The sequence below is a fragment of the Callorhinchus milii genome, unplaced genomic scaffold (assembly GCF_018977255.1).
Source record: "Callorhinchus milii isolate IMCB2004 unplaced genomic scaffold, IMCB_Cmil_1.0 Scaffold30, whole genome shotgun sequence".
Taxonomy (NCBI): domain Eukaryota; kingdom Metazoa; phylum Chordata; class Chondrichthyes; order Chimaeriformes; family Callorhinchidae; genus Callorhinchus; species Callorhinchus milii.
The window spans coordinates 1,038,138-1,064,341 of record NW_024704771.1 but is presented as its reverse complement, the minus strand read 5'-3'; the positions used below and the strand labels follow the sequence as shown (position 1 = coordinate 1,064,341).

General features: G+C 54.1%; 2 protein-coding genes across 2 annotated transcripts; both read left to right on the top strand.

Moving 5' to 3' along the window:
- The first annotated feature begins 2,314 nt into the window (after positions 1-2,314).
- LOC103171726 (60S ribosomal protein L5-like) lies at positions 2,315-14,350 on the top strand. Its single transcript, NM_001292612.1, is given in 8 exon segments — positions 2,315-2,394; positions 5,592-5,661; positions 7,190-7,305; positions 7,927-8,061; positions 9,019-9,221; positions 11,686-11,863; positions 12,469-12,560; positions 14,176-14,350. Coding segments are annotated over 8 exon segments (894 nt in total). The 5' UTR covers positions 2,315-2,391; the 3' UTR covers positions 14,273-14,350.
- Positions 14,351-19,448: 5,098 nt separating this feature from the next.
- On the top strand, positions 19,449-26,204 carry LOC103171727 (probable cytosolic iron-sulfur protein assembly protein CIAO1 homolog). Its single transcript, XM_042344756.1, has 7 exons — positions 19,449-19,664; positions 20,216-20,396; positions 21,257-21,363; positions 22,276-22,425; positions 23,457-23,537; positions 24,191-24,403; positions 25,996-26,204. Exons 1-7 carry the CDS (start codon positions 19,449-19,451, stop codon positions 26,113-26,115), a joined length of 1,068 nt encoding a protein of 355 aa, XP_042200690.1. The 3' UTR covers positions 26,116-26,204.

Genomic DNA, 26,204 nt, shown 5'->3' with positions numbered 1-26,204 from the left:
GTAGATGTGACTAGTGCTCTCACTGGCCGCCATGGCCAGCTGTGGCTGGTGCTCTCACTGGCCGCCATGGCCAGCTGTGGCTGGTGCTCTCACTGGCCGCCATGGCCAGCTGTGGCTGGTGCTCTCACTGGCCGCCATGGCCAGCTGTGGCTGGTACTCTCACTGGCCGCCATGGCCAGCTGTGGCTGGTGCTCTCACTGGCCGCCATGGCCAGCTGTGACTAGTGCTCTCACTGGCCCCATGGCCAGCTGTGGCTGGTGCTCTCACTGGCCCCATGGCCAGCTGTGGCTGGTGCTCTCACTGGCCCCATGGCCAGCTGTGGCTAGTGCTCTCACTGGCCCCATGGCCAGCTGTGGCTGGTGCTCTCACTGGCCCCATGACCAGCTGTGGCTAGTGCTCCCATTGGGTAGATGTGACTAGTGCTCTCACTGGCCGCCATGGCCAGCTGTGGCTGGTGCTCTCACTGGCCGCCATGGCCAGCTGTGGCTAGTGCTCCCATTGGGTAGTTGTGACTCGTGCTCTCATTGGTGGTCTGTAACCGGTGCTCCCATTGGTCCGCTCTACCATGGCTTCCAAGTGCTTCACGCCTCCCCTCCATTCCCAACCGAACCCACACGACTGTTAGAGTGCGGGACATGCTCAGCAGATTCCCAATGTGTGATGGAGTCGGGGGCAGTGAATCCATCATCACATCTATAAAGGCTCACTCTCAGTCCATCTCGTCCCCTTGTCCAGTCTAACCTTGGCCTGAACCCACGCTACCCTCTGTCTGTTCCAAGTTGGGTTTCTTCCTGAAAGGAACTAGAAACCCTGGTCCATCTTCAACAGATTCCCCCTGACAGCAGTGGTAATGCACGCACTTATAGAATCATAGGAAGTTAGGTCCATCTAGTCTGCACCAGCTCTCACAGCAAGGTGTCCATTCCATCCCACTGCCCTGCCTTATCCCCACACCGAATCAGGGCTCTATCTCTCATATATCGTCCACAAATATAATTCACTTCACAGTATATTCTACGAAGCATCTTGAAGAAGACATCTCGATGACATATCAAATAGAAGGATTATGATTTATTTATTTCTATCTTATAACTATGACCCCAAATCACTGCCTCCACTACCAGTGGAAATAGCTTCTCCCTTATTTACCATGAAACGTCCCCCATAATTTTGTTCACCTCTGGCATTCTCTGGCCCAACGTCTCCAATCTCTCCTCATACATTTCGCCCACAAATATACAGTCAGTTCACTTTACAGTCTATTTTGTGAAGCGCTTTGAGATGTCTAGAAGATGTGAAAAGCGCGATATCAAATGCAAGGATTATTATTATTATTATAAAAATAGCTCCTCACCCCGGTATACAAGGTTTTCCTCATAAACCTCTTCAGCACCCCACCAAGGCCTTAACATCCTTCTTAAAGTGAGGTGCCCAAAACCAAATACAGTTAAGTACTCCAGTTGTAATTTAACCAATGATTTGTACAAGTTCAGCAATTATTGCTTCACTTTTGTGCTTTAAGCCCCCGTGTATATATAGTTGCCTATCCCTTGGAGAGTGGCAGGCAGCCGGCAATTGTTTGGATCTCTCAGTTTCTGACTGGGTGCTGTTTTTATACCTGATTGGTTAGGCAGGTTTCCTTACTCCACACGCCTCTGTTTACTTAGTATGTTGCTAGTTGATTGTCGGATTGTTTCTGAGGGTAATGAATCTCTCCAAAAATATTCGGTCACTTTATCCATGAACTGTTTATGGGACGTTGATGTATGCAATTGGCTGTCGAATTCCGCCCGCAAAACATGCAGTCAATTCACTTTACAGTAAGTTCTGTGAAGCGCTTTGAGACGTCTCAATGATGTGAGAAGGCGCTGCATTCAAAATACAAAATTACATTTGTACGGCACCTTTCAGGTCGGGAGGACATCCAAATATAACAAATTGCAAGGATTATTATTATTATTATAAAGCATTGTCATGGATCAACCACACCCCCACGTGCACTCAAACACACTCGACAACCCACAAAGGTGTCTTTCCGATAAGAAAACTTCTTCCAAACTCTCACTCTCTCTCTGTGTGTGTGTTTGTGTGTGTGTCGCGACGCATGCGCAGTCTCGAAGGGGAAATCCCCTGCCCTGACGCACGCGCAGTCACGCGTGGGAGAGCCCCCCCCTCTCCTGACGCACGCGCAGTCAGGCGGGAGCGATTGCCCCACCCCCCCCTCGCGCCCTGACGCACGCGCAGAATCAATCAGACGGGGGGCGGGGCCGTCGCGGCCGCTCGGCTTGTCCTGCGCCTGCGCAGTGAGGCGGGCCCTTTCCGCCGCTGGAGGCCCGCAACTGAAATCGTTACCTGAGGATCCCGGGGATCAGACTCCCGAAATCACCCGAAATGGTGAGCGCGGGGCGGCCCCGGGGATCAGCCCCACCCCGGCCCTCCCGGGGGGCCCGGGACCGGCCGCCGGGGGGCGCGGATGGACGGGATATCGGGCGGATGCGAACCGCGGGCGCTCTGTGTGTGTGTGTGTGTGTGTGTGAGGCTGAGCGAGTGGCTGCCATGACAGTGAGGGGGGGGGAGGGGGAGGGGGACACCGCGGGCGTTAATACCGATTATTTCCCTTCACACCGGGACACGGGATGTCGTTCAAACGCCATTTGCTTCTCAGTGGCTGCGATTGTTGCTCAGGTTCTAAGCTGCAGATGTTTGATGAAGATGAGGAGGAGGAGGAGGATGATGATGATGATAACCTCGGGTCTGACGCGGCGCCTCGTCGCGCCCTCGCGGACGCCCCCGGAGCGCTTGGCGGGACCCGCCGCCCCGGCCCGGGGTTTTTCGGGGTGTGGGGTGGGGTGGGGTGCGGTGGGGGGGGCACCGCCGCCGCCGCCGGGAGGAACGCCTCAGAGCGCTTCTCGGTGTGAGATTGGCTGCGAGGTTTCGAGGGCGAAGGAGGCAGTCTCTTCCCCATTCCCCCCCCGGAAGCACCCCATCCCCCCCGCCACCACCCCATCCCCCCCGCCACCACCCCATCCCCCCCGCCACCACCCCATCCCCCCGCCACCACCCCATCCCCCCGCCACCACCCCATCCCCCCCCCGCCACCCCATCCCCCCGCCACCACCCCATCCCCCCCGCCACCACCCCATCCCCCCCGCCACCACCCCATCCCCCCCGCCACCCCCCCCCCCCCACCACCCCATCCCCCCGCCACCACCCCATCCCCCCGCCACCACCCCATCCCCCCCGCCACCACCCCATCCCCCCCGCCACCACCCCATCCCCCCCGCCACCACCCCATCCCCCCGCCACCACCCCATCCCCCCGCCACCACCCCATCCCCCCGCCACCACCCCATCCCCCCCGCCACCACCCCATCCCCCCCGCCACCACCCCATCCCCCCGCCACCACCCCATCCCCCCGCCACCACCCCATCCCCCCCGCCACCACCCCATCCCCCCCGCCACCACCCCATCCCCCCCGCCACCACCCCATCCCCCCCGCCACCACCCCATCCCCCCCGCCACCACCCCATCCCCCCCGCCACCACCCCATCCCCCCCGCCACCACCCCATCCCCCCGCCACCACCCCATCCCCCCCGCCACCCCATCCCCGCCCGCCACCACCCCATCCCCCCCGCCACCACCCCATCCCCCCCGCCACCACCCCATCCCCCCCGCCACCACCCATCCCCCCCGCCACCACCCCATCCCCCCCGCCATCCCATCCCCGCCCGCCAGCACCCCATCCCCCCCGCCACCACCCCATCCCCCCCGCCACCCCATCCCCGCCCGCCAGCACCCCATCCCCCCCGCCACCACCCCATCCCCCCGCCACCACCCCATCCCCCCCGCCACCACCCCATCCCCCCCCGCCACCCCATCCCCGCCCGCCAGCACCCCTTCCCCCTCCACCATCCATCCCCCCCGCCACCACCCCATGCCCCCTCCCGCCACCACCCCACCCTCCCCCCCGCCACCACCCCATCCCCCCCACTTCTGCGCACGGTGATGTCCCACCGTGACGTGAATACACCCCACTTTTTATCCGGGGGTGGCGGTGGTGGGCGGGGGCTGCAGGGTATTAGGAAATTACTGTGTCTGATGGTTAGAGCACTCGCCTCGCGAGCAGTTAGTAAAGGCTCTGGTTGTTAATCGATTGACAGAGGTTAATAATCCCTTCAAAGCAATATAATAATCATGATAACCTGTTCACCCGATCCACAGCTGTTTGTTTGGGAGGGGGTCGCTGCTGTGCACAACTGTCTGCCGCGTTTTGCCCGCAGAATACACAGTCACTACACACTTTATGGTATATCCTGCGAAGGGCTTTGAGACGTCTCAGCGACGGGATAAGTGTGTCAGAACGCAGGGATTATTTTTTATCTTTGACTTGAACTGAGTGTGTCGTGACTGAGATGTGAGAGTGCTGTCAACTGAGCCAGGCCTGGCATTAAATTCCAGGCCCCGGAATATTTACCCTAAGACGAGGAAGTGGGTTTTTGAACGTTCAGCTGTTAAACGTTGTCTTTTGAACCCGATTTGGCTGTGCACTGCTGTGCAGTTTGTGTTTTTCTACATTTTGGAATAGCCCAAATTTTAAACGTTTGCAACGTCAAACAGCAAATTACGTCCCAAGGCGCTGGACAGTCAGGGATTTAGACCCGAGCTGGGGGTTGGGATCAGGAAGGGTGGAGGGTAGGGAGAGTGGGGGTAGGAGGGTGACCAAAGCCGCAGTCGAAGGGGAAGGGGCTTGAGACAGATCTTGAAGGAGGTGAGGGAGGGAGGGGGCTGAGGGAACTATGGAATGGGGTTCCGCAGGATGGGGGCAGAGAGGCTGAATAGACCGTCGATATTCAAGCTCTTACGTTGGGAAATTCGCATGACGCGGTGTGGTTGGAGGGGTGGGGGGGTGGGGGTGAGGAGGAGCACAGCAGTGTCGGAGATGCCATCTTTTGGGTGAGACCTTAAACCCGGGTCCTGTCTGTGACTGTTCAGGTGGACGTTAAAGATCCCCCGGGGCTATTCAAAGAGAGAAGGGTGTTTCTTTCCCAGTGTCCTGACCGACAAATCCCCCAAATAAAGAAATGGTGGTTTGTTTCGTGGCTGTTTGCGGTACGTTGCTGTGCACAGTTGGGCTGCGGCGATCGCCTTTGAGATGTCCTCCCGACGTGATAACAACAACAAGATTACATGTGTATAGCGCCTTTCACGTCGGGTGGACGTCCCAAGTCGCTGGACAGGGTACAGCATTTCAGACCCGAGCTGGGGTCAGGGGGGGGAAAAGGGAGGGTAGGGGGAGGTGGGTGACCAATGGCACGGTCGAAAATGAGAGTTTTGAGGCTAATAATAACAATAATAGATAATAATAATCGATAAGCTGCTATACCGAATGCAAGGATTATTTAGTTATCATTTAATCTTCCTCATTATTTTCCTTGCTGGTTGTGGGACGTTACCGTGTGCAAATTTCGGCTGCTGTGTTGGTGTTTTTTTTTGCTCCTTCCCCTCGATGTCTCTGGGCTCCGCTGGCTCCCTGTACCCGCTGAGCAAGGGTTTCTTCGTTCGCTAAATCTCTGCCCGTCTTCTGTTGCAGGGGTTTGTGAAAGTTGTCAAAAACAAGGCTTACTTCAGAAGATACCAGGTCAAATACAGGAGGAGGAGAGGTGAGTGCTGCCGTCACTGCCAGAACCTTGGCCAACCATCAGGGCTCTGTCTGAATGTTCAGTGAAGGACGTGTCCGTGTTGGTTCAGCTCCCACAATTCGGTCCAGCCCACTATTCGTCACATCCAAGCTCAACTATGCCAACTCCCTGCTTGTCGCCCTCCCCAACTCTTCCCTCCTCCACAAGCTGCAGATCATCCAGAACTCTGCAGCTCGTGTCCTCTCCCGCACCAGGCTCCCCGACCCCATCACCCCCTTCACCCCCACCCTCGCCCGGCTCCACTGGCCCCCCATCCCCCAGAGGATAGAGTTCAGAATCATGGTCCTTGGCTTCCAGGCCTTCCCTGGCCTTGCTCCTCCCCACCTCTGTGACCTGCTTACCCCGTATAGATGTCTCCGCTCTGTGAGCCCCTCTCTGCCCTCCACCAATCCCCGATCTCAGCCCCTCCCAGCTCGGGTTCAAATAAATCCCTGACTCTCCAGCGCCTTGGGACGTCCTCCCGATGTGAAAACCGCAGTGTAAGTGTAATGCGTTGTTGTAACCTTCCCTCCCCATACCATTTCCCCCCTCCTCGCTCCCTCCCTTCCCTCCCCTCACCCTGACCATTTCCCCCCTCCTCGCTCCCTCCCTTCCCTCCCCTCACCCTGACCATTTCCCCCCTCCTCGCTCCCTCCCTTCCCTCCCCTCACCCTGACCATTTCCCCCCTCCTCGCTCCCTCCCTTCCCTCCCCTCACCCTGACCATATCCCCCCTCCTCGCTCCCTCCCTTCCCTCCCCTCACCCTGACCATATCCCCCCTGCACGGGTCATGACCCAACTGTGCAGCGCCTTGGGACGTCCTCCTGACGTGAAAGGCGCTTTATAAATGGAATCTTGTTGTTGTTATTGTAACGAAAATGTTTGGTGTGTATTCCCTGGAGTTGAGAAGGTTAAAGGGTGATCCGATTGAGGTTTTTATAAAATAATAAAGGGGTTTGATAGGATAGCAACAGGGAAACTATTTCCTCTGGTGGGGGAAATCCAGAACAAGGGGGCGTGATCTTAAGATCGGAGCGAGGCCATTTAGGAGTGAACTCAGGCTGCAGTTATTCACGCAAAGGTTCGTGGAAATCTGGAACTCTCTCCCTCCGAAAGGCTCTGGATGTGGATCCATTCAAATTTTCAAGCCTGAGGTGGAGAGACATTTGTTGGGTCAGGGTATCGAGGGATATGGGGCAAAGGTGGGTAACAGATCAGCCAAGATCTAATAGAATGGCAAGAACAGGCTCGAGCGGCTGAATGGCCTCCTCCTATTTCTATGTCCCTGAATTCAGGTTGTAACCAGGCCATAAAAATGGCCTCCGGCTGGCGCTTCCTGAAGTGACATCTGCGCCGGGGGGAGTGGATGGGTTGGGGTGGTGTTGAAGAGGTCACAGGAGCTTAAAGGCAAATAACACCGGGTGTGGCGGTGGGTGGGCGGTGGGTGGACTGGCTGGCAGGGATATAGTCTGCTGGTCAGAGGGTCTCTAACTCTCTCTCTCTCCCCCAGAGGGTAAGACCGACTACTTTGCACGAAAACGCCTTGTGGTTCAAGACAAGAACAAGTACAACACCCCCAAATACCGCATGATAGTGCGTATCACCAACAGGGACATCATTTGCCAGGTGAGTGCTGTGTGATGAGGACCACTCCATTCCCGTGAACCCTGGAGGTGGGGTGGGGCTTGGTGAGTGACTGTGGGGATCACTCCCTGTGATTGGATGGGAGGGGGGGTTAGGGGGTGTGTGAATGTGGGGGTCACTCCCTGTGATCGGATGGGGGGGAAGTAGGGGGTATGAGTGTGGGGGTCACTCCCTGTGATCGGATGGGGGGTGTGAGTGGGGGTCACTCCCTGTGATTGGATAGGGAGGGGGGTGGCTGGGTGTGAATGTGGGTGTCACTCCCTGTGATCGGGTGGGTGGGGTGGGGAGCGAGTGAGTGTGTGTGTGTGGGGGTCACTCTTCGTGATGGGGGGTGTGGAGAGTGTACAAGGGCAGTGCTTTGCTCACTCCTGCGTGTGTGTGAGGGGTGGGATGGGGGTGGGTTGTGGGAATCAATGTTTTACCTCCTTGGGGTGGGGGAGGTGGTTTTTTTTCCCCCCTGTGATGGTCTCTGGCCGTAACGGCAATCAATTGCGCCCACAAAACACGACAGTCACTACAGCGTGAAGCGCTTTGAGGCGACGAGGGGCTGTGACAAACGCGAGGCTTATTATTATTGTTATTAATATTAATGTGTTGTTATAGGTAGCGTACGCCAAGATCGAGGGAGACATCATTGTGTGCGCAGCATACTCTCATGAGCTTCCCCGATATGGCGTGAAAGTCGGGCTGACAAACTACGCAGCAGCTTACTGCACAGGACTCCTGCTCGCTCGCAGGGTAAGAGTTGGACTCGCCCTCTCTCTCTCCCTCTCTCTATCCTTTCTCTCCTCTCTCCAATCGGTACGCAATTGGTCCCTGCATTTCTCCCACGAAGTGCACAGTCACTGCACTCCTTTGAAGCACTTTGAGACGTCTCTGAAGACATGACAAGGCACTGTATCGAATGCGAGGATTATTATGATTATTATTATTTTACGTTCTCTCTCGCTCCCTTTTCTTGCTCACTGCTCTCGTGCATTCTCTTTCGATCTCTCTCATTCGCTCTGATGCTTTCTCTCTCTCTACTTTCTCTCTCCGGCTCTTTTTTTTTTAACTCTTGTCTCCTTTCCCTTTCCTCTCTTGTTTTTACCGTCTCTCTCTCTCTCGCTCGCTCCCTCTCTCTCCCTTTATTCTCTGCTCTCATGCATTCGGTTTCGCTCTCTCTCATTTGCCCTTATATTCTCTCTCTCTCTCTCTCTCTCTCTCTCTTCCCTTTCCTTCTCTGTGTCCCTTCTCCTGCCCATACTCGTTTCAAACCTCTAACAAAACCCCGGAATGTACAACAACAACAACAACATCAAACTACCTTTACACAGCGTCTTTGATGTTGGACATCCCAAGGCTCTGGGACAGGAAAGGGTTTGCACTCGAGCTGGTGGTCGGGATCAAGAGGCGCGGAGGGCAAGGAGGGTGGGGTAGGGGAGGGTGACTGAAGGCCCAGTCGAAGAGGAGGGTCTTGAGATGGGCCTTGAAGGAGGCAAAGGGAGGGGGCAAGTCGGAGGGAGTGGACGGGTTGGTTGGGGGTTAAGCCCCGCAGAGGTAGGGAGGGCTTTGAATCTCAAGTCGAGGGGCTTGAACAGGAAGCTATGGGGGATGGGGAGCCAGTGAAGCTGGGCGAGGGTGCGGGGTGATGGGATCACGGAGTAACACATGCTCTCTCTCTCTCTCTCCCCTCCTCGGTTTCCTCTCGAGCAGCTACTGACCAAGTTCAACCTGGACAAGATTTACGAGGGGGAGGTGGAGGCAACTGGGAAAGAATTCAACATCGAGAGCATCGATGGGAAACCCTCGGCCTTCACCTGTTACCTGGACGCTGGGCTGACCCGCACCACCTCGGGGAACAAGGTCTTCGGGGCGATGAAGGGGGCCGTGGACGGGGGTCTTTCCATCCCACACAGGTAAAGTCAGGGTCTCACTGGGCTCTGCCCGATTTGCTTACGCAAGACCTACCGCCGCGCTCTTACCTCCGCCAAATCCTCCTTCTACTCCAAGGTTATCTTGGAGGCAAAGGACAACCCCAGGCTTCTCTTTTCGACCACAAACCATCTCCGTCCGCCTTCCCATACCTCGCCCATCCTCTCCTCAAACTCCAACTGTGAGGAGATGCTGGACTTCCTCGAATCTAAAATTGAAGGGATACGTTCAGCCATTTCAGCCCCTTCCACAGCCACCCCCACATCACCTCTCCCTCATGACCCACCCCCACTTTGAGCCTATCTCCCTCCTCCCTCATCATGACTGTCCGCAAACTCAAACCCACCACCTGCTCCCTCGATCCCATCCCCACCTCTCTCCTCATCTCTCAGCTCCAACTTCTGGCCCCTCTCCTGTCCGACGTCATCAACCTCTCCTTTTCCACCGGTTCAGTTCCCACTCCCCTAAAAACAGCCGTCATCACCCCCATCCTGAAAAAACCCTTGCTGGATTCATCCCTCCTCTCCAGCTACCGCCCCATCTCTCACCTCCCATTCCTCTCCAAGGTCCTGGAACGAGCACCTCAGGCTCTGGCAGCATCACCCTCCATGGTTGCTCACTACAACTCACCAGCAGTCAGGAACCCGGGTGTCTTGTTTGACCCTCAACTGTCTTTTCTTCCCCACATCCAAGCCATGACCCGCTCTGCCTTCCCTCACCTCCGTAACATCGCCCGACTCCGCCACTACCTCACCCCTCAGGCGCTGAAGCTCTTGTTCATGCCTTCGTCACTTCCAGGCTCGACTATGCAAACGTCCTGCTTGTCGGCCTTCCCAACTCCTCCCTCCACAGGCAGCAGATAATCCAGAACTCTGCAGCCGTGTCCTCTCCCGCACCAAACTCCGTGACCCCATCTCCCCCACTCTCGCCCGACTCCATTGGCTCCCTATCCTTCAGGATCCAGTTCAAAATCCTGGTCCTCACCTACAAAGCCCTCCATGGCCTCGTCCCACCCTACCTCTGTGACCTCCTAACCCCCTACCATCCCTCCTGCTTCCTCCGCTCAGTCGGCTCTGGCTGCTCCACGTCCCCCGACCCACCCGCCCCACCATTGGCAGGAGAGCCTTCAGCCACTCTGCTCCCAACCTCTGGAACTCCATCCCCCAATCACTCCCCCTCACCCCCTCCTTAGCCTCCTTCAAGTCCCGCCTCAAGACCGTGCCATCGGCCACCCCCCTTCGCCTCCCTTCTCCCCGCCGACCCTAACTCGGGCCTGAAATACTGTACACTGTCCAGCGCTTTGGGACGTCCTCTCGACATGAAAGGCGCTATACACACAGAATTCTCTGACCTAGGAAGACCAAGGTCCATCCAGTAGCCTGACATGTCGTGTCCTGAACTACATACTGTAATAATAATGATAATAATCCGTGCGTTCAACCCAATGCCTTATCATGTCTTTGAGACGTCTCAAAGCGCCTCACAAACTACACTGTCAAGTGAATCGACCGTGTATTTTGTGGGCGAAACGTGGCAGCCAATTGCGCATAGCAGCGTCCCAAATTATTGAGGGACCAAATTATTTTTGTTTTCCTCTCGAGGGATTATTACCCCCGATAAAGCGATCCCCCAGTCGACTAGCGACTGGGTTCCTACTCACTGCTGGAGAAACAGAGTGTGTGTGTGTGTGTGTGTGTGTGGAGTAAGGAAATTTGCCTAACGATTCTCCCTGCCCTGGGAATCGAACCCGGGTTCTCTCACTTGCGAGGCGAGGGCTCTAACCACCAAGCTGCAGGACTCCCCAAGAGATATTATTTTCTAGCAGAAATCTTATCTTATTTTTTCTTGAAACCAATGACATTTTCTGCTTCCAACTTTGCTACTTTACTACTCGCTCATTGAAGTAAGAGTTTCCACAGATTTGTTCTGAATTTACCCCCATTCAGTCGTAGGCCGTGTCCTCTGATTGTGCTGTTCAATACAAGATAAAACAGCATATCGGGTCTACATTATCTAATCCCTTCAGAAGCTTAAAGACTGTAATTGTATCAACCCTCAAACTTCTCTGTGTCCCATCTCTGCTTCCGCTCGGCCCGGCTCCGGCCTCCCGTTTATCCCTCACGCCCTCCACTCCATCGTCGGCGGCTGTGCTTTCAGCCACTTTGCTCCCTCCGCACCTCCCCCCCCCCCCCCCCCTTCCTCCCCACTTTCAAATCCCGCCCAAAGACCTTCCTTTTTAATGTTGGTCACGGTCTCCTCCCAATTCCCTCTCCCTCCCCGCCTCCGTGTCAGATTCCACCACTTGTCCAGTGCTCCAGGTAATGATTGTAATAAGTTTTATTGTAATGAGTATTATTGTAATAAGGAGTATTGTAATAAGGATTATGATTATTGTTGTGATAAAGATTATGACAATTGTTCAGCCGCCGTCTCTCCTGTATGTTCCAGCACCAAGCGATTCCCTGGCTATGACTCCGAGAGCAAAGAATTCAATGCTGAGATCCACCGGCGTCACATCTACGGGGTGAACGTGGCTGACTACATGCGGCAACTCATGGAGGAAGACGAGGACGCCTACAAAAAGCAGTTCTCGCAGTACGTCAAAAACAGCGTTCTTCCCGACATGGTGAGTCTCTTCAGCAAAGTCAGCACCAAGTGTGGGGCCCTCCGTGACCGTCTCTAGTCCCGATTCCTGAGCCAGGCGTTGGTAGGGGGTTTGGGAGGTGGCAGCGGTAAGGGGGGAAGAGAGGCCGTGGAGGGCTTTGAAGGTGAGGACCAGGATCTTGAACTGTTTCCTCTGAGTGATGGGAAGCCAGTGGAGTCGGGCGAGGATGGGGGTGATAGGGTCAAGAGAGGACACGGGCTGCAGAGCTCTGGATGATCTGTAGCCTGTGTGGGGAGGAGTTGGGGAGGCCGACAAGCAGTGAGTTTGCCAACCTTGCGCCTAATACTCTCCGGAATTAGGTCAGCAGGATGCGTCCCTCCTGGGAGAGAGTGTGTGTGCCATTCAAACAAACTCTCTGGGATTTCCAGATGTGGGTGGGAAGCCTGGAAAACTGGGGTTTGTTTGGAGTCTCCTCGGCACGGTGATGGGTTTCCGCGCGTGTCAGACTCCCGGACGGGCAAACGCAAACCAAATCGAAATGACCGTCACTCTGACGCTGGGTCTCTCCGTATATATTTGGGCGTCGTAACCCCTAGCGGGCACTGAGCACTGTTTGTGACCCGCAGATGGAGGGGATTTATAAGAAGGCGCACGAGAGTATCCGCTCCAACCCCGTGCACGAGAAGAAACCAGAGAAGAAGATCACCAAACCCAAGCGGTAAGATCCCATCTTTAAACTGTTCCGCGACCCGGAATCCCCCACCTCACCTCGTTACAGTACATGTGTAGTTATAATAATTAATAATAGTAATAATCCTTGCATTTGATGCTGCGCCTTATCACGTCATCAAGGCGTCTCAAAGCGCTTCACGGGTTACGCTGTGAAGTGAATTGACTGCGGTGGTTGTGGTGGGAGCAGATTGGATAATAACTTTCAAAAGGATATAATAATAATAATAATCCTTGCATTTGATATTGCTCTTTTCACGTCTTCTCGATGTCTCAAAACGCTTCACAGAATAGACTGTAAAGTGAATTGGCTGTATATTTGTGGGTGAAACACGGCAGCCAATTGCGCACGGCGGCGTCCCACAAACAGTCATGGATTGAAATTGACCAATTTATTATTTTCTTTTTTGAGGGATTATCATCAGGCATGTGTGTGGAGTAAGGAAACTTGCCCAAGGTTTCACCCTCACCTGCCGGGAATTGAACCCAGGTCTCTCGCTTGCAAAATGAGTGCTCTAACCACTTAGAGCTACAGGACTCCAGCGTAGTGGTTTAGAGCATTTGCCTCGCAAGCGAGGACCCGGGTTCGGTTCCCAGTCAGGGCCAAACATTTGGCAAGTTTCCTTACTCTAACAAACACACAGACACACACACACACACACACACCTCTGTTTACCCAGCAGTAAGTAGGAACCCGGTTGATAGTCGATTGGCGGATCGCTTTCTGGGGGTAATAATCCTTTTAAAAAAATGTGGTTGCTCAATCCTCTACGATCGTGCCTTCGGTCGTGCTCCCACATCTCTGCCTTCCCTCACCCTACCCCATCCCTCCCCCATGCTCGGATCCTGACCTCTGACTGTCCAGCGCCTTGGGACATTCTCCCGACGTGAAAGGCGCTCTATAAATGTCATTTTGTTGTTGTTGTTGTTGTTTGTGGGGCGCTGCTGTGCGCAATTGGCTGCCGTGTTGCACCCACAAAATATACAGTCAATTCACTTTACAGTATATTCTGTGAAGCGCTTTGAGATGTCTCAGGGTGAATCGAACCCAGGTCCTCTTGTTTGTGAGACGAGCGTGAAAACCAGTACCAACAACTTACAAGCACTTACATAGCGCCCTCCACACAGGGTAGTGTCTCAGGGCATTTACGCTACACTATGGGATTCCACATTACTATTCCTCGCGTGTGGAGTTGTTCAATGTAGTTCACTGTGTGTGGAGATGATGTATGGACAAGAACAACAACATTTACATTTACACAACGCCTTTCACGTCGGGAGGACGTCCCAAGGTGTTGGACAGTCGGGGATCCTTACCCGAGCTGGTGGTTGGGATCAGGTGGGTAGGAGGGCGGAGAGGGTGGGGGTAGGAGGGTGACCGAAGGCACGGTTGAAGAGGAGGGTCTTGAGACGAACCTTGAAGGAGGCAAAGGAGTGTGGGGGGCGAGAATGAGGAACTGTGGGCTGGAGTTACAGAGGATGGGGGCAGAGAGGCTGAAGGCCTGCCTGCCAACGGTGGGGCGGGCGAGGCAGGAGTTCGCTGTGTGCGAGGTTGATGTATGATGTTTACTGTTCGTGGCTAACTTGCTTCTTGTGTCTCGCAGCTGGAATCGGGCCAAGTTCTCGTTGGCTCAGCGCAAGGACCGAGTTGCCCAGCGAAAGGCCAGTTATCTGAGGGCTCAGGCAGCCGTTGACAAGTAAATGTGACCAAACCTGCTGGTTGCCCACCTACTACACGGAACAGATCTGTGACCAAAAATACAATAAAAGAGCAACAGCAAAAATCCCTCCTCTTTTTCTTAAGCCCGACTGTGGGACACCGCCGGGCGCAGTTGGTTGCCGCATTTCGAAAGCAGTTACCCCTATGCACGCTCTGGGTGGTGGGAGGGGGGACCTTGGCTCTTGCCAACCTGCGCCTAATACGTTCCGGAATTGGGTAAAAAAAAGTGTCCCTCCAGGGAGAGAGTTTGCTTTCCATTTCGATAATTATCGAGCATTCCCATGTGTGGGTGGATACTCACTCTGGATACTCTTAAGCATGGTGATGGCAGTCTGCGTTGCAGATACCTGGCTGGCCCCTACCCATCCCCTCGTTTCCCCCCCCCAAAAAAAAAAATGGAGGGGTGGTGTGAGAGACTATAAGCAATTGGGTGACAATCATCTTATTGCTGGGCAGCCCGGCTCGGTCCACAGCACTTGATTGAGTCAGAAGATTCTGGTGTTTCAATCCCATGTGGAGACTCTCAGCTTCAAGTCCAAGGCTGATCCTCCAAAGTAGCACATGAATATAGCGCCTTTCTCGTCGGGAGGACGTCCCAGTGCGCTGGACAAACAGTGCTTCGGAGAGGGTGGGTGGAAGGCAGAGAGGGGAAGGAGGGTGATCGAAAGCACGGTCGAAGAGGAGGGTCATGAAGGAGGCAAGGGAGGGGGCGAGGCAGAGGCACTGTGGGTTGGATTTCCACTGCGGGATGGGTGGGGGCAGAAGGCCCGCCCGCCAATGGTGGGGCGGGCGGGGTGGGGGGCGTGTAACAGGCAGGTTGGTTGTGGGTGAGAAGGTCACAGAAGTTGGAGGGAGCAAGGTCTTGGAGGGCTTTAAAGATGAGGACCAACAACACCACCAAAATTACATTTGTATAGTGGCTTTCACGTTAGGAGGACATCGCAAGTCGCTGGATAGTCAGTGTATTGGACCCGAGTTGGGGGGGATGGGGGTGGCGAGGGTAGATGGCAGAGGGGGGAAGCAGAGAGATCGAAAGTACGGTCTAAGAGGACGGTTTTGAAGGAAGCAAGGAAGGGGGCGAGGCGGAGAGACTGCGGGATAGAGTTCCAGAGGGTGGGGGCAGAGTGGCAGAAGGCCTGCCCGCCAATGGTGAGGTGGGGGACGAGAAGCAGGCCGGAGCCCGCTGAGCGGAGGGAACGGGCAGGATGGTAGGGGGTTAGGAGGTCGGAGAGGTAGGGAGGGGAGTGTGGAGGGCTTTGAAGGTGAGGATCAGGATCTTGAACTATCCTCTGTGATGGGAAGCCAGTGGAGTCGGGCGAGGATGGGGGTGAAAGGGGAGAGAGGAGTTAAACTGATCCCACGGAGCTATTCGAAAATGAGAAAGGAGTTTCTGTCCCAATGTCTCCCCCTCCGCCCACTGACAAAAATTGGTCATTTACTTTATTGCTGTTTGTGGGATATCGCCAGTGAAGGATTGTCTCCAAGAAAGGGCTCGGGATCCTTAACCAAATTAAAAAATAATTTGATCACTCAATCCACGATTGTTTGTGGGACACTGCTGTGTTTCACCCACAAAATACAGTCAATTCACTTTACAGTATATTCTGTGAAGCGCTTTGAGACGTCGCAAAGACGTGATGAGGTGCTGTATCAAATGCAGTTTTCAGTTCAAATGTGGCTGCTGAATCATTGTAAAAATGTGGTTTATTTAAATCTTTGTCGGGATTTAAAAAGAGGGCAGAGTCCAAACAGTGATTAGCTGCCATAGCTGTCGCTCATCAGAGAGGGAGGGGCTCACACAAGCTGGGGGTGGGGAGGAGAGAGAAAGGATAGAGAAAAAAAGAGTTGGGGGGGGGGGGGTGACATGGAGACAGAGGGGGGGGGAGCAAGGGAGTCACACAGGGTAGGGGAGAGAGCAACAGGATTCAGATGTTGGGGAAGGAGAGAGAGAGAGGGAGGGGCTCACATGTTGGGGAGGGGGAGAGAGGGAGGGGCGGTCACTTGTGGGAGAGGGAGAGGGTTTAATTGGGGGGCAGAGCGTCAGGGGCGGTCACTTGTGGGAGAGGGAGGAGCGATACTTTTGGGAGGGGGGGTTGCAAATGTTGTTGGGGAGAGGGAGGGGGATCACATGTTAATGGGGAGAGGCAGAGAGGAAGGCGGCTTACATGTTGGGAGGGAGAGGAGCGGGTTCACATGTTGAGGGGACAGAGGGAGGGGGGGTCACATGTTGGGGGGAAGGGGAGAGGGGGACATGGGATCACATGTTGGGAAGGAGAGAGAGGGACAGGGGATCACATGTTGGGGGAAGGGGAGAGAGGGACAGGAGGGTCACATGTTGGGGGAGAGATGGAGGGGATGGGGTCACATGTTGGGGTGAAGGGGAGAGAGGGACAATGGATCACATGTTGGGGTGAAGGGGAGAGAGGGACAGGGGGTCACATGTTGGGGGGAGGGGAGGAGGGACGGGATCACATGTTGGGGGAGGGGAGGGAGGGACGGGATCACATGTTGGGGGGAGGGGGAGGGAGGGACGGGATCACATGTTGGGGGGAGGGGGAGGGAGGGACGGGATCACATGTTGGGGGGAGGGGAGGAGGGAAAGGGGATCACATGTTGTGGGGGAAGGGGAGAGAGGGAAAGGGGATCACATGTTGGGGGAGGGGGAGGCGAGTGAGGGCGGTCACATGTTGGGGGGAGGGGGAGGCGAGGAGGGCGGTCACATGTTGGGGAGGGGGAGGGGGAGGCGAGTGAGGGCGGTCACATGTTGGGGGAGGGGGAGGGGAGGCGAGTGAGGGCGGTCACATGTTGGGGGAGGGGGAGGGGGAGGCGAGCGAGGGCGGTCACATGTTGGGGGAGGGGGAGGGGGAGGCGAGCGAGGGCGGTCACATGTTGGGGGAGGGGGAGGGGGAGGCGAGCGAGGGCGGTCACATGTTGGGGAGGGGAGGGGGAGGCGAGCGAGGGCGGTCACATGTTGGGGGAGGGGGAGGGGGAGGCGAGCGAGGGCGGTCACATGTTGGGGGAGGGGGAGGGGGAGGCGAGGGGGGGGGGTCACATGTTGGGGGAGGGGAGGGGGAGGCGAGCGAGGGCGGTCACATGTTGGGGGAGGGGGAGGGGGAGGCGAGCGAGGGCGGTCACATGTTGGGGGAGGGGAGGGGGAGGCGAGCGAGGGCGGTCACATGTTGGGGGAGGGGAGGGGGAGGCGAGCGAGGGCGGTCACATGTTGGGGGAGGGGGAGGGGGAGGCGAGCGAGGGCGGTCACATGTTGGGGGAGGGGAAGGGGGAGGCGAGCGAGGGCGGTCACATGATGGGGGTGACTTGAGGACAATGTGCTGAGCAAGGCGGTGATGTCACATGCTCAGTGAGGTCACAGAGGGAGGCCGGGAGCGGGAGAGCACCCGATTGGCCGAGCCCCGTCGCCAGCTGATGCGATGTATCATTCCTCTGCCCCGGGACCCGCCGGTGATGGGACGACACAGCCAATGGTCTTGGCCGGTGCTGTGTGTGTCCCCTGGGCCGTGAGGAATGGCCCGTGTAAATAGCAAACTGCCCACGTAAGCAGCCCCGGTCAGGCCAGGGAACAGTCAGAACGTGGTCTTCTGCCATTGTGGTCCACCTGAGAGAAGCGGTCGCCCTCGTCCGCCCGTTAAACGCGGGCTGAGCCCGGCAGTACTGTACCGGAAGGAGCCCTACTGTCCTTTCGTCAACAGAAGAAGAATATTCTCCACCTCCCCCCCCGCTCCTGCCTCAGGTACTATATCTGTCAAATAAAGTGCTGGTGGAGGGGGGGATTTAACTTTATAATAGCAGTAGTAATAATCCTTGCATTTGATACAGCGCCTTATCACGTCCTCCGGGTGTCTCAAAGCGCTTGACAGAATACACTATAAAGTGAATTGACTGTATATTTTGTGGGCGGAACGCGGCAGCCAATTGCGCGCGACAGCGTCCCCTCACAAACAGTTGTGGATTGAAGTGACCAATTTTATTCTTGAGGAATTATTATCAGCCGTGTGGAGTAAGGAAACTTGCCCAAGGTTTTGCCCTGCCAGGGATCAAACCCAGGACCCTCACTTGCGAGGCAAGTGCTTTAACTACTGAGCTACAGGACTCCAATGGCTGTGAGGAATAATCCTTGGATTTGATACTGCGCCTCATCATGTCATCGAGACGTCTCAAAGCGCTTCACACGATATACTTTAAAGTGAATTGGCTGTGTATTTTGTGGGCGAAACGTGGCAGCCAATCGAACATAGCAGTGTCCCACAAACATTAGTGGATTGAGTGACCAAATTATTATTGTTATAATTTTTTTTTGAGAGATTATTACGCCTGGAGAGCGATCCGCCAATCAACTAACAACCAGATTCCTACTTACTGCTAGGTAAACAGAGGAGTAAGGAAACTTGCACAACATTTCGCCCTGGCAGGGAATGAAATCCAGGTCTCTCGCTTGCGAGGCAAGTGCTCTAACCACTGAGCTGCAGGACTCCACATTATTCTGTGTCTGAAATCAACAGTTGGCCCATTCAGGATCACTGCAGGTGGAAATCCAGAGGGAGAAGAGATCCGAGGAAGTTAGGGAAGTACTTGGGTGGAAGCTTTTACTAAGGTCGGGAAAAGATGGTGGAGGGCTTGGAAGAGAGGAGGATGATGTGGGAGGAGAGGAGATGAGGAAATGTCTGAGAAGGCCTTGTCTTTGATGGACAGATTGGAGATGTCAAAGCCGTGAGTGATAGATAGCAAGATCGAGGGGGTGGCCATGGTGGTGGTCGGGGAGTTTATGTTTGTTATTCTTTATTATATACTATTAGATATTACGTGGAGGCCTGTAGCTCAGTGGTTAGAGCCCTCGCCTCACAAACGAGAGACCCAGGTTTGATTCCCGGGCAGGATGAAACGTTGGGCAAGTTTCCTTACTCCACACACAACGCCTCTGTTTATTTAGCAGTAAGTAGGAACCCAATTATCAGTTGATTGGCGGATCGTGTTTCTGGGGATAATAATTCCTTAAAAGATGTCTTGAAGACGTGATGAGGTGCTATATCAAATGCGAGGATTACACTTATGTATTATTATATAATTATATATCATTACATATTATTATTGTATATTATTACATTTATTATGTATTATATTCTGACCCAGTGACTGGCTCAGATGGATGAGGCTGACAGTGCCAGCAGGGAGCCTGAGGAAGGTACGGAGACTGCACAGGATCAGCGGAGCCCCACCCCTCCGCCAGAGAAGACCTATGGAGAGCTGAAGATCCGATTCCACGTCCCGCTGAGCCGGGACTCGCGCAACATCTTCAGCGTGGTCTTCTCCCCCAGCGGCAATGAACTGGTCGTGGGCTTCGGCAACGGAGCTGTTCAGGTAGCATGAAGATAGAACAATTTCTTTTGGGTTAGCCGAGAGAGATAGGTTGTTGGATGGTTGGATCGAAAGGCGTCCTCTCTCTCTCTCCCTGGATTGTCAGAACCTGCTGACCTAATTCCGGAAAGTATTAGGCGCAGGTTGGCAAGAGCCAAGGCTTGGGGTGGGGGGAGCCCAGAGTGTGCGTTTTCGTAAAAGCTGGAGTCTAACCAGTTAAAACCTCCTAGCTTGCCATTGATGTTGCTGGCTGGCAAGCTTTCCTGCTGTTTGTCCAGCTAGGACCACCCTCCCCGTTAGGGCTTTGGCTTGCAGCAGCTATCTATCAACCCCATCCTTGCCTGGCTCCCCATCCCGTGATGATAGTTCAAAATCCTTATCCTCGCTTTCAAAGCCCTCCATGACCTTGATCCTCCCTACCTCTGTGACCTGCTAACCCCATACTGGTCTATCCGTTACCTCCGCTCCTCTGCCTGAATTTCCATGCTAACTACTTCCTAATTTTTGTTCCCCACTCCCTTCCTCTTTTCCTCCCCCTCCTCCCCTCGTCCCAGTCTTTGAAACCAGCCACGGGTAAAGTAATACGAGATATATTCAGTGGAGGTGTAGCACGACAAGCCACCACATCGATGTGTTTCCACCCGACTGAACCCAACTATCTGATCGCGGTGGGAGCCGAAGGCATCATATCTGTGTACAAAACGGATGTGGCAAAGTGCATCGCCACCATGAAGGGTAAGGGGTCTGTTTACACATACCATTGACGTAGTCTTCTCTACTTCATAGCTTCTCTCTCCACTTGTACAGTAATTTTGATCAGCTGGGTGTCTAACACACACGGAAACCCATCACCATGCTTGAGAGTCTCCAAACCAAGCTGAGAATTCCAGGCCTCCCACCTACACATGGAAATCCCAGAGAATGATGGTTGGAATGAAAGGCGCTCCCTCTCTTTCTCTCTCTCTCTCCCTGGAGGGACACATCCTGCTGACCTAATTCCGGAGAGTATTAGGCATAGGTTGGTGAGAGCCAAGGTTGGGGGGGGACCCCAGAGTGTGCGTTGGTGTAACTGCTGGAGTCTAACCAGCTAAAACCCCATCGCTTGCCATTGATATCGCTGTCTGGCCAGCTTTCCCGCTGCTTGTCCAGCTGGGACCACCCTGTGTGCTTGGGCTTTGACAGGATTTCTTGTCCCCAGTGACCAACAAACTGAAACCACTCCAAGTGATGATCCTAATCCTTGCATTTGATATAGCGCTTTTCACGTCGGGAGGATGTCCCAAAGCGCTTCACAGAACACACTGTAAAGTGAATTGACTGTATATTTGTGGGCGAACGCGGCAGCCAATTGCACACAGCAATGTCCCACAAACAGTCGTAGATTGAAAATGACCAATTTTTTTATTATTGTTTTTGGTTTTGGAGGGATTATTACTAGGTGTGTGGAATAAGGAAACTTGCCCAAGGTTTCGCCCTCTGCCTGGAATTGAACTCAAGTCTCTCACTTAAATGATGTGCCAAATGTAAGATTATTATTATTGTTATCAGCCTGGCCTGTCCCCACTCCTGACCTGTATCTTTCTGCCTTCCTCCAGAGGAGGGGAACCAGCTGAATGCTGTAGACATCTCCTCTGATGGGGGTTACTATGCCACGGGGGGAAAGAGCCGAGGGATCTGTATCTACGACGTCAAAACCAACCAGGTAACCACTGGGTTAAATCATTATGTGTGAGAGTAACCGTAGACAACAACTGTTATGTGGAGAGACAAGAGACGCTGGGAGGTCTCCTTAGAGGAGAGAAGGTTAAGGGTTGATTTAATAGAGGTGTTCCAAATTATGAGGGGTTGCGATAGAGTAGACAGGGAGAAAGTGTTTCCACTGTTGACCAAAGAACACAGATGTAAGATAATTGGCAAAAGAACCAGAGGGGAGACAAGGAGAAATTTGTTTACCCAGAGAATTGTTACAATCTGGAAAGCACTGTCCGAAAAAGTGGTGGAAACAGATTCGATAGAAGCTTTCACAAGGGAATTGGATATTTTACTCGTAAAGGAATAATTTGCAGAACTCGGGGGTAAGAGCGGGGGAGTGGGACTCGCTGGTGGCTCTTTCAAAGAGCCGGCACAGGCACGATGGGCTGAATGGCCTCCTTCTGTGCTGTAACATTCTGTATTCTGTGAGTGAGAGTGACTATGTCACCACAGGTGTGTGCGTGTCTGTGTGTGTATCTGTGTGTGTGTGTCTGTGTGTGTCGGTGCGTGCGAGTGTGTGTGTATGTCCGCCTGCGTTTGTGAGTGTCCACATGCATTTCTGTGTCTGCATGTGTGTGCAGACCTATCTGTGTGTACACAGCTTGCGTGTGCGTGCTTGCATGATGAGAGCGACTATGTGACCACGGGATGTGTGCGTGACTCTGCGTGTGCATGATCTACCCAGGGCTCTGGGATGCTACCTTGCTTGAGGGGCGCTATATAAATGCAAGTTGTTGTTGTTGTGTTGCATGTGGCTGGCCATTTCTGTGTCCGTGTGTGTGAGTGCACGCACTCCTGTCTGTGGAAGTGTGTGTGCGTGTTGTGTGGACAGGTTCACAAGGCTGTGTGTGTGTTTTTGCAGGTGACTCACGTGTTGGAACCTGCGGATTACGTCACCAGCGGGAAGGACCTGCAGCCCATCGATGGGCATTCTCGCCGTATCTATGCCCTGCGTTTCCACCCCCAGGAAAGGCACATCTTCCTGAGCGGAGGCTGGGACGACTCAGTCAAGGTGGTGTCACCGGTCTCTGCTCCACCCTTCAGCCTGGCTCAGTCGTTCTCTCGCTCGCACGCTCGCACGCTCGCCAGCTTGCACGCTCACTTACCCTTTTAGGAGGTACCGGCCTCTTACTTGTCCCTCGCACCCTCCGCTTTTGTCGGCGGAGTTCGTGCTTTCAGCCACTAAGCCCCGAAAATCTGGAACACTCTCCCTCAATCCCTCCGCTTTGCCCCCCTTCTCTCCCCTTTTTCAACTCCCGCCTGAAAACCTTCCTTTTCGACTGTAGTGCTTGTATACAAGTGCAAGTTGTTGTTGTTGTTTGTGGTTGACCAACAAAATAATCAAACAAACACCAAAACAGCCGAGATTTAGGCCGTGAATCAAGAAATATTCAATCGAGAAGCACTTATTTTGTTGGCCGACCAAAATGTTTCTCTTTCTCCAACACGATCTGACCCCTTGGGGAAACCCATCGCCGTTGCTTAAGAGTCTCCAAACCCAACTGAGAATTCCAGGCCTCCCACCCACACCTGGAAATCCCGGAGAGAGATTGTTAGAATGGGATACAACTCTCTCCCTTAGAAGGACGCATCCTGTTTACCTAATTCCGGACAGTATTAGGCGCAGACACACACACACTCGCACGCACACAGACACACACACACAGACACACACACAGACATGCACACACCTGTGGTGACATAGTCACTCTCACTCACAGAATACAGGCTTGGGTGGTGGGGGGTTGGGAGCCCAGAGTGTGCGTTGGAGTAACTGCTGGAATCTAACCAACTAAATCCGCACAGCTTGCCATTGATATCACTGCCTCTCTCACTCTTACTCGGTCTCAGATTTTTTCAGTCTCTCTCCCCCTCTTACTCTCAGTCTCTCTTTCTCTCTCTCACTCGCTGTCTCTCATTTTCTCTCTGTCTTTCACTCTATTCTATCGCTCTCACTCTCTCGCTTTAAGACTCTCCCTCTCCCTCTCGGCTCCTGCCGTCGGTTGTCCTTTAAATGCTATTTAAATCCTGTGTGTGTCGCAGGTCTGGGACAAGAGAATGGAGAAGCAGGCTCGCAGAGTGTTGAATGGCCCCCACATCTGTGGGCCCGGCATTGACATCTGGGTAAGTCATATTCCCTCTCCCCTACCCCCTGCACCAACCCCCACCACCCGCCTCCTGCCCCTCGAAATCAGGGTAAGTCATGGGGTCAATCGTGTGAGACTGAGTTAAGGTTTGGCCCCAGTCATTAGCGCTCTCGCCTCTGAGTTAGACGGTTGTGGGTTCAAACGTCAGGACTTGGAATCGCACAGTCTAAGCTGATGCTCCAATGCAGCGCTGAGGGGAGTGTTGCATTGTCAGTAGTGCTGTCTTTCAGGTGAGACGTTAAACCGAGCTCCCGTCTGCCTGTTCAGCTGGATGTTAAGTTTCCTTACTCCACACACACGCCTCTGTTTACTCAGCAGTAAATAGGAACCCAGTTGTTTGTCGATTGGTGGATCACTTATCCGGGGGTAATAATGCCTTCAAAAAAAAAATAATGAATTGGACACTTCAATCCACCACTGTTTTGTGGGGACGTTTCTGTGTGCAATTGGCTGCTGCATTTCACCCGTAAAATACACAGTCACTTCACTTTACAGTGCATCCTGTGAAGCACTTTGAGACGTCTCAAAGACATGATAAGGCGCTGTATCAGATGGAAGGATTACTCGACATCTTGGATGAAATTTCCTCTTCAAAATCTAACATATTATTGTTGTGAAATTCCGCGTCAGGACAACAAAATACTGACGGCCTCGTGGGTGGCCCAGGACGCTCTTCAGCTGTGGGATTTTCGGCGCTGGGAGGTAGAGAAGAACATCCCCTTCCTGTCCAGACAGAACCAGGGTGACTTCCTGTATGCTGCCCGCTTCTGTAACCGTGACATTGTGATGGCCGGGGGCAGTGGCACCAACAGCGCTAAAGCCATCAACCACAAGACCAGCGAGGTAAGAATCACCCCAATCAGCCCCTTCTCCCCACATTCCCCCCACCCCCGCCGGCCTGCCTCAGTCAGGTCTCAGTCTGGCTCAGTCAGTAACGCTTATCTCTCAGTCAGAAGGCTGTGGTTTCAAGCCCCAAGTTGTGGGCTGATGACTGTTGTTAACTCTGCAAACTAAAGCCCTAACAGGTAGGGTGGTCCAAGCTGGAAAAGCAGCGGGAAAGCTTGCCAGACAGCGATATCAATGGCTTTAGCTGGTTAGACTCCAGCAGTTACCCCAACACACACTCTCAAGCCTTGGCTCTTGTCAACCTGCGCCTAATACTCTGCGGAATTAGGTAAGCAGGATGCATCCCTCCAAGGGAGAGAGTATGTATCCCATTCCAACAATCTATCTCTGGGATTTCCACGTGTATGTGGGATGCATGGAACTCTCAGGTTGGTTTGGAGACTCTTATGCACGGTGATGGGTTTCCGCATGTGTCAGAGACCCGGCTGAGCAAAGAAACAAAAGTCTCCAACTTGCTCATACCCCACTCCTCTGCTCAGCCCCTCCACTGAGCTGACTCAGTCCTGATGCGTATGGTCACTCCCACCCCCATCCCCACTCAGTGTCCGACTCTCCTTGTGAAACATTCCGAGGTGTTATCCCACGTGAAGTGCTGTTAAATGCGTCCAAATCTGGAGTCCTGTAGTGCGGTGGTTAGCGTGTTTACCTCACAAGCGAAAGAACCCAGGTTCAGTTCCCAACAGGGACAAAATGTTGGGCAAGTTTCCTTACTCCACACGCCTCTGTTTACGTAGCAGTAAGTAGGAAACTGGTTGTCAGTCGATTGGCGGATTGCTTTCTGGGGGTAATATTCCCTCCAAAAACAAACCAAAAATATTTTAGTCACTCAGTATGTGACTGTTTGTGGGGCACTGCTGTGGGCAATTCAATTTACAATATTGAAGTGCTCTGAGGCAATGATAAGGTGTTATATCAAATGCAAACTCGTTGCTTGTCGGCCTCCATGGGCTGCAGATCATCCAGGACTCAGCAGCCCGGGTCCTCACCCGCACCAGGCTCCGCGACCTTATCACCCCCATCTTCGCCCGACTCCACTGGCTTCCCATCACACAGAGAATACAGTTCAAGATCCTGGTCCTCACCTTCAAAGCCCTCCATGGCCTCTCTTCCCCCCTTACCGCTGCCACCTCCCAAACCCCCTACCAACGCCTGGCTCAGGAATCGGGACTAGAGACGGTCACGGAGGGCCCCACACTTGGTGCTGACTTTGCTGAAGAGACTCACCATGTCGGGAAGAATGCTGTTTTTGAACGCAGTCCCTCCACCTCTCCCCCTCCCTTGTCTCCTTCAAGACCCATCTCAAGATCCTCCTCTTCGACCGTGCCTTCGATTACCTTCCTTCTCCCCCCACTGCCCTCCACCCTCCCCAATCCTGACCCTCAGCTCGGGTCTGAAGCACTGATTGCCCAGTGCCTTGGGATGTGAAAGGCGCTGCACAAATGTAATTTTCTCATTGTATTATTATTGTAAAGACTGTTGTAACTTTGTCCTAACTACAGTCGCTCGCTACCTCTTTCTCTCCCCCTCAGATCCTGGGTGAGATAGACCTGACCAACAAGGCAGTGCAGACCCTGGACAGCGTGCTGGACGGACAGTACATCGCGGTGGCTGGAGTGGCTGGGAACCTGAAGATCGCGTATCTCGTGTAGCGACTGGATCCACTCTCTGGGATGGGGTACAGGAGGAGAATGGGGGAAGGTTCAACCTGAAGACAAGAGTTTTTTTTTTACTTAACTGA

Excerpts from the sequence above, each read along its gene's own strand:
- LOC103171727 (XM_042344756.1), top strand. The coding sequence starts at position 19,449 with ATGGATGAGGCTGACAGTGCCAGCAGGGAGCCTGAGGAAGGTACGGAG. Across the intron at positions 22,426-23,456 it reads GCTGGGACGACTCAGTCAAG|GTCTGGGACAAGAGAATGGA; the intron begins GTGGTGTCACCG and ends TGTGTGTCGCAG. Across the intron at positions 24,404-25,995 it reads TCAACCACAAGACCAGCGAG|ATCCTGGGTGAGATAGACCT; the intron begins GTAAGAATCACC and ends TCTCCCCCTCAG.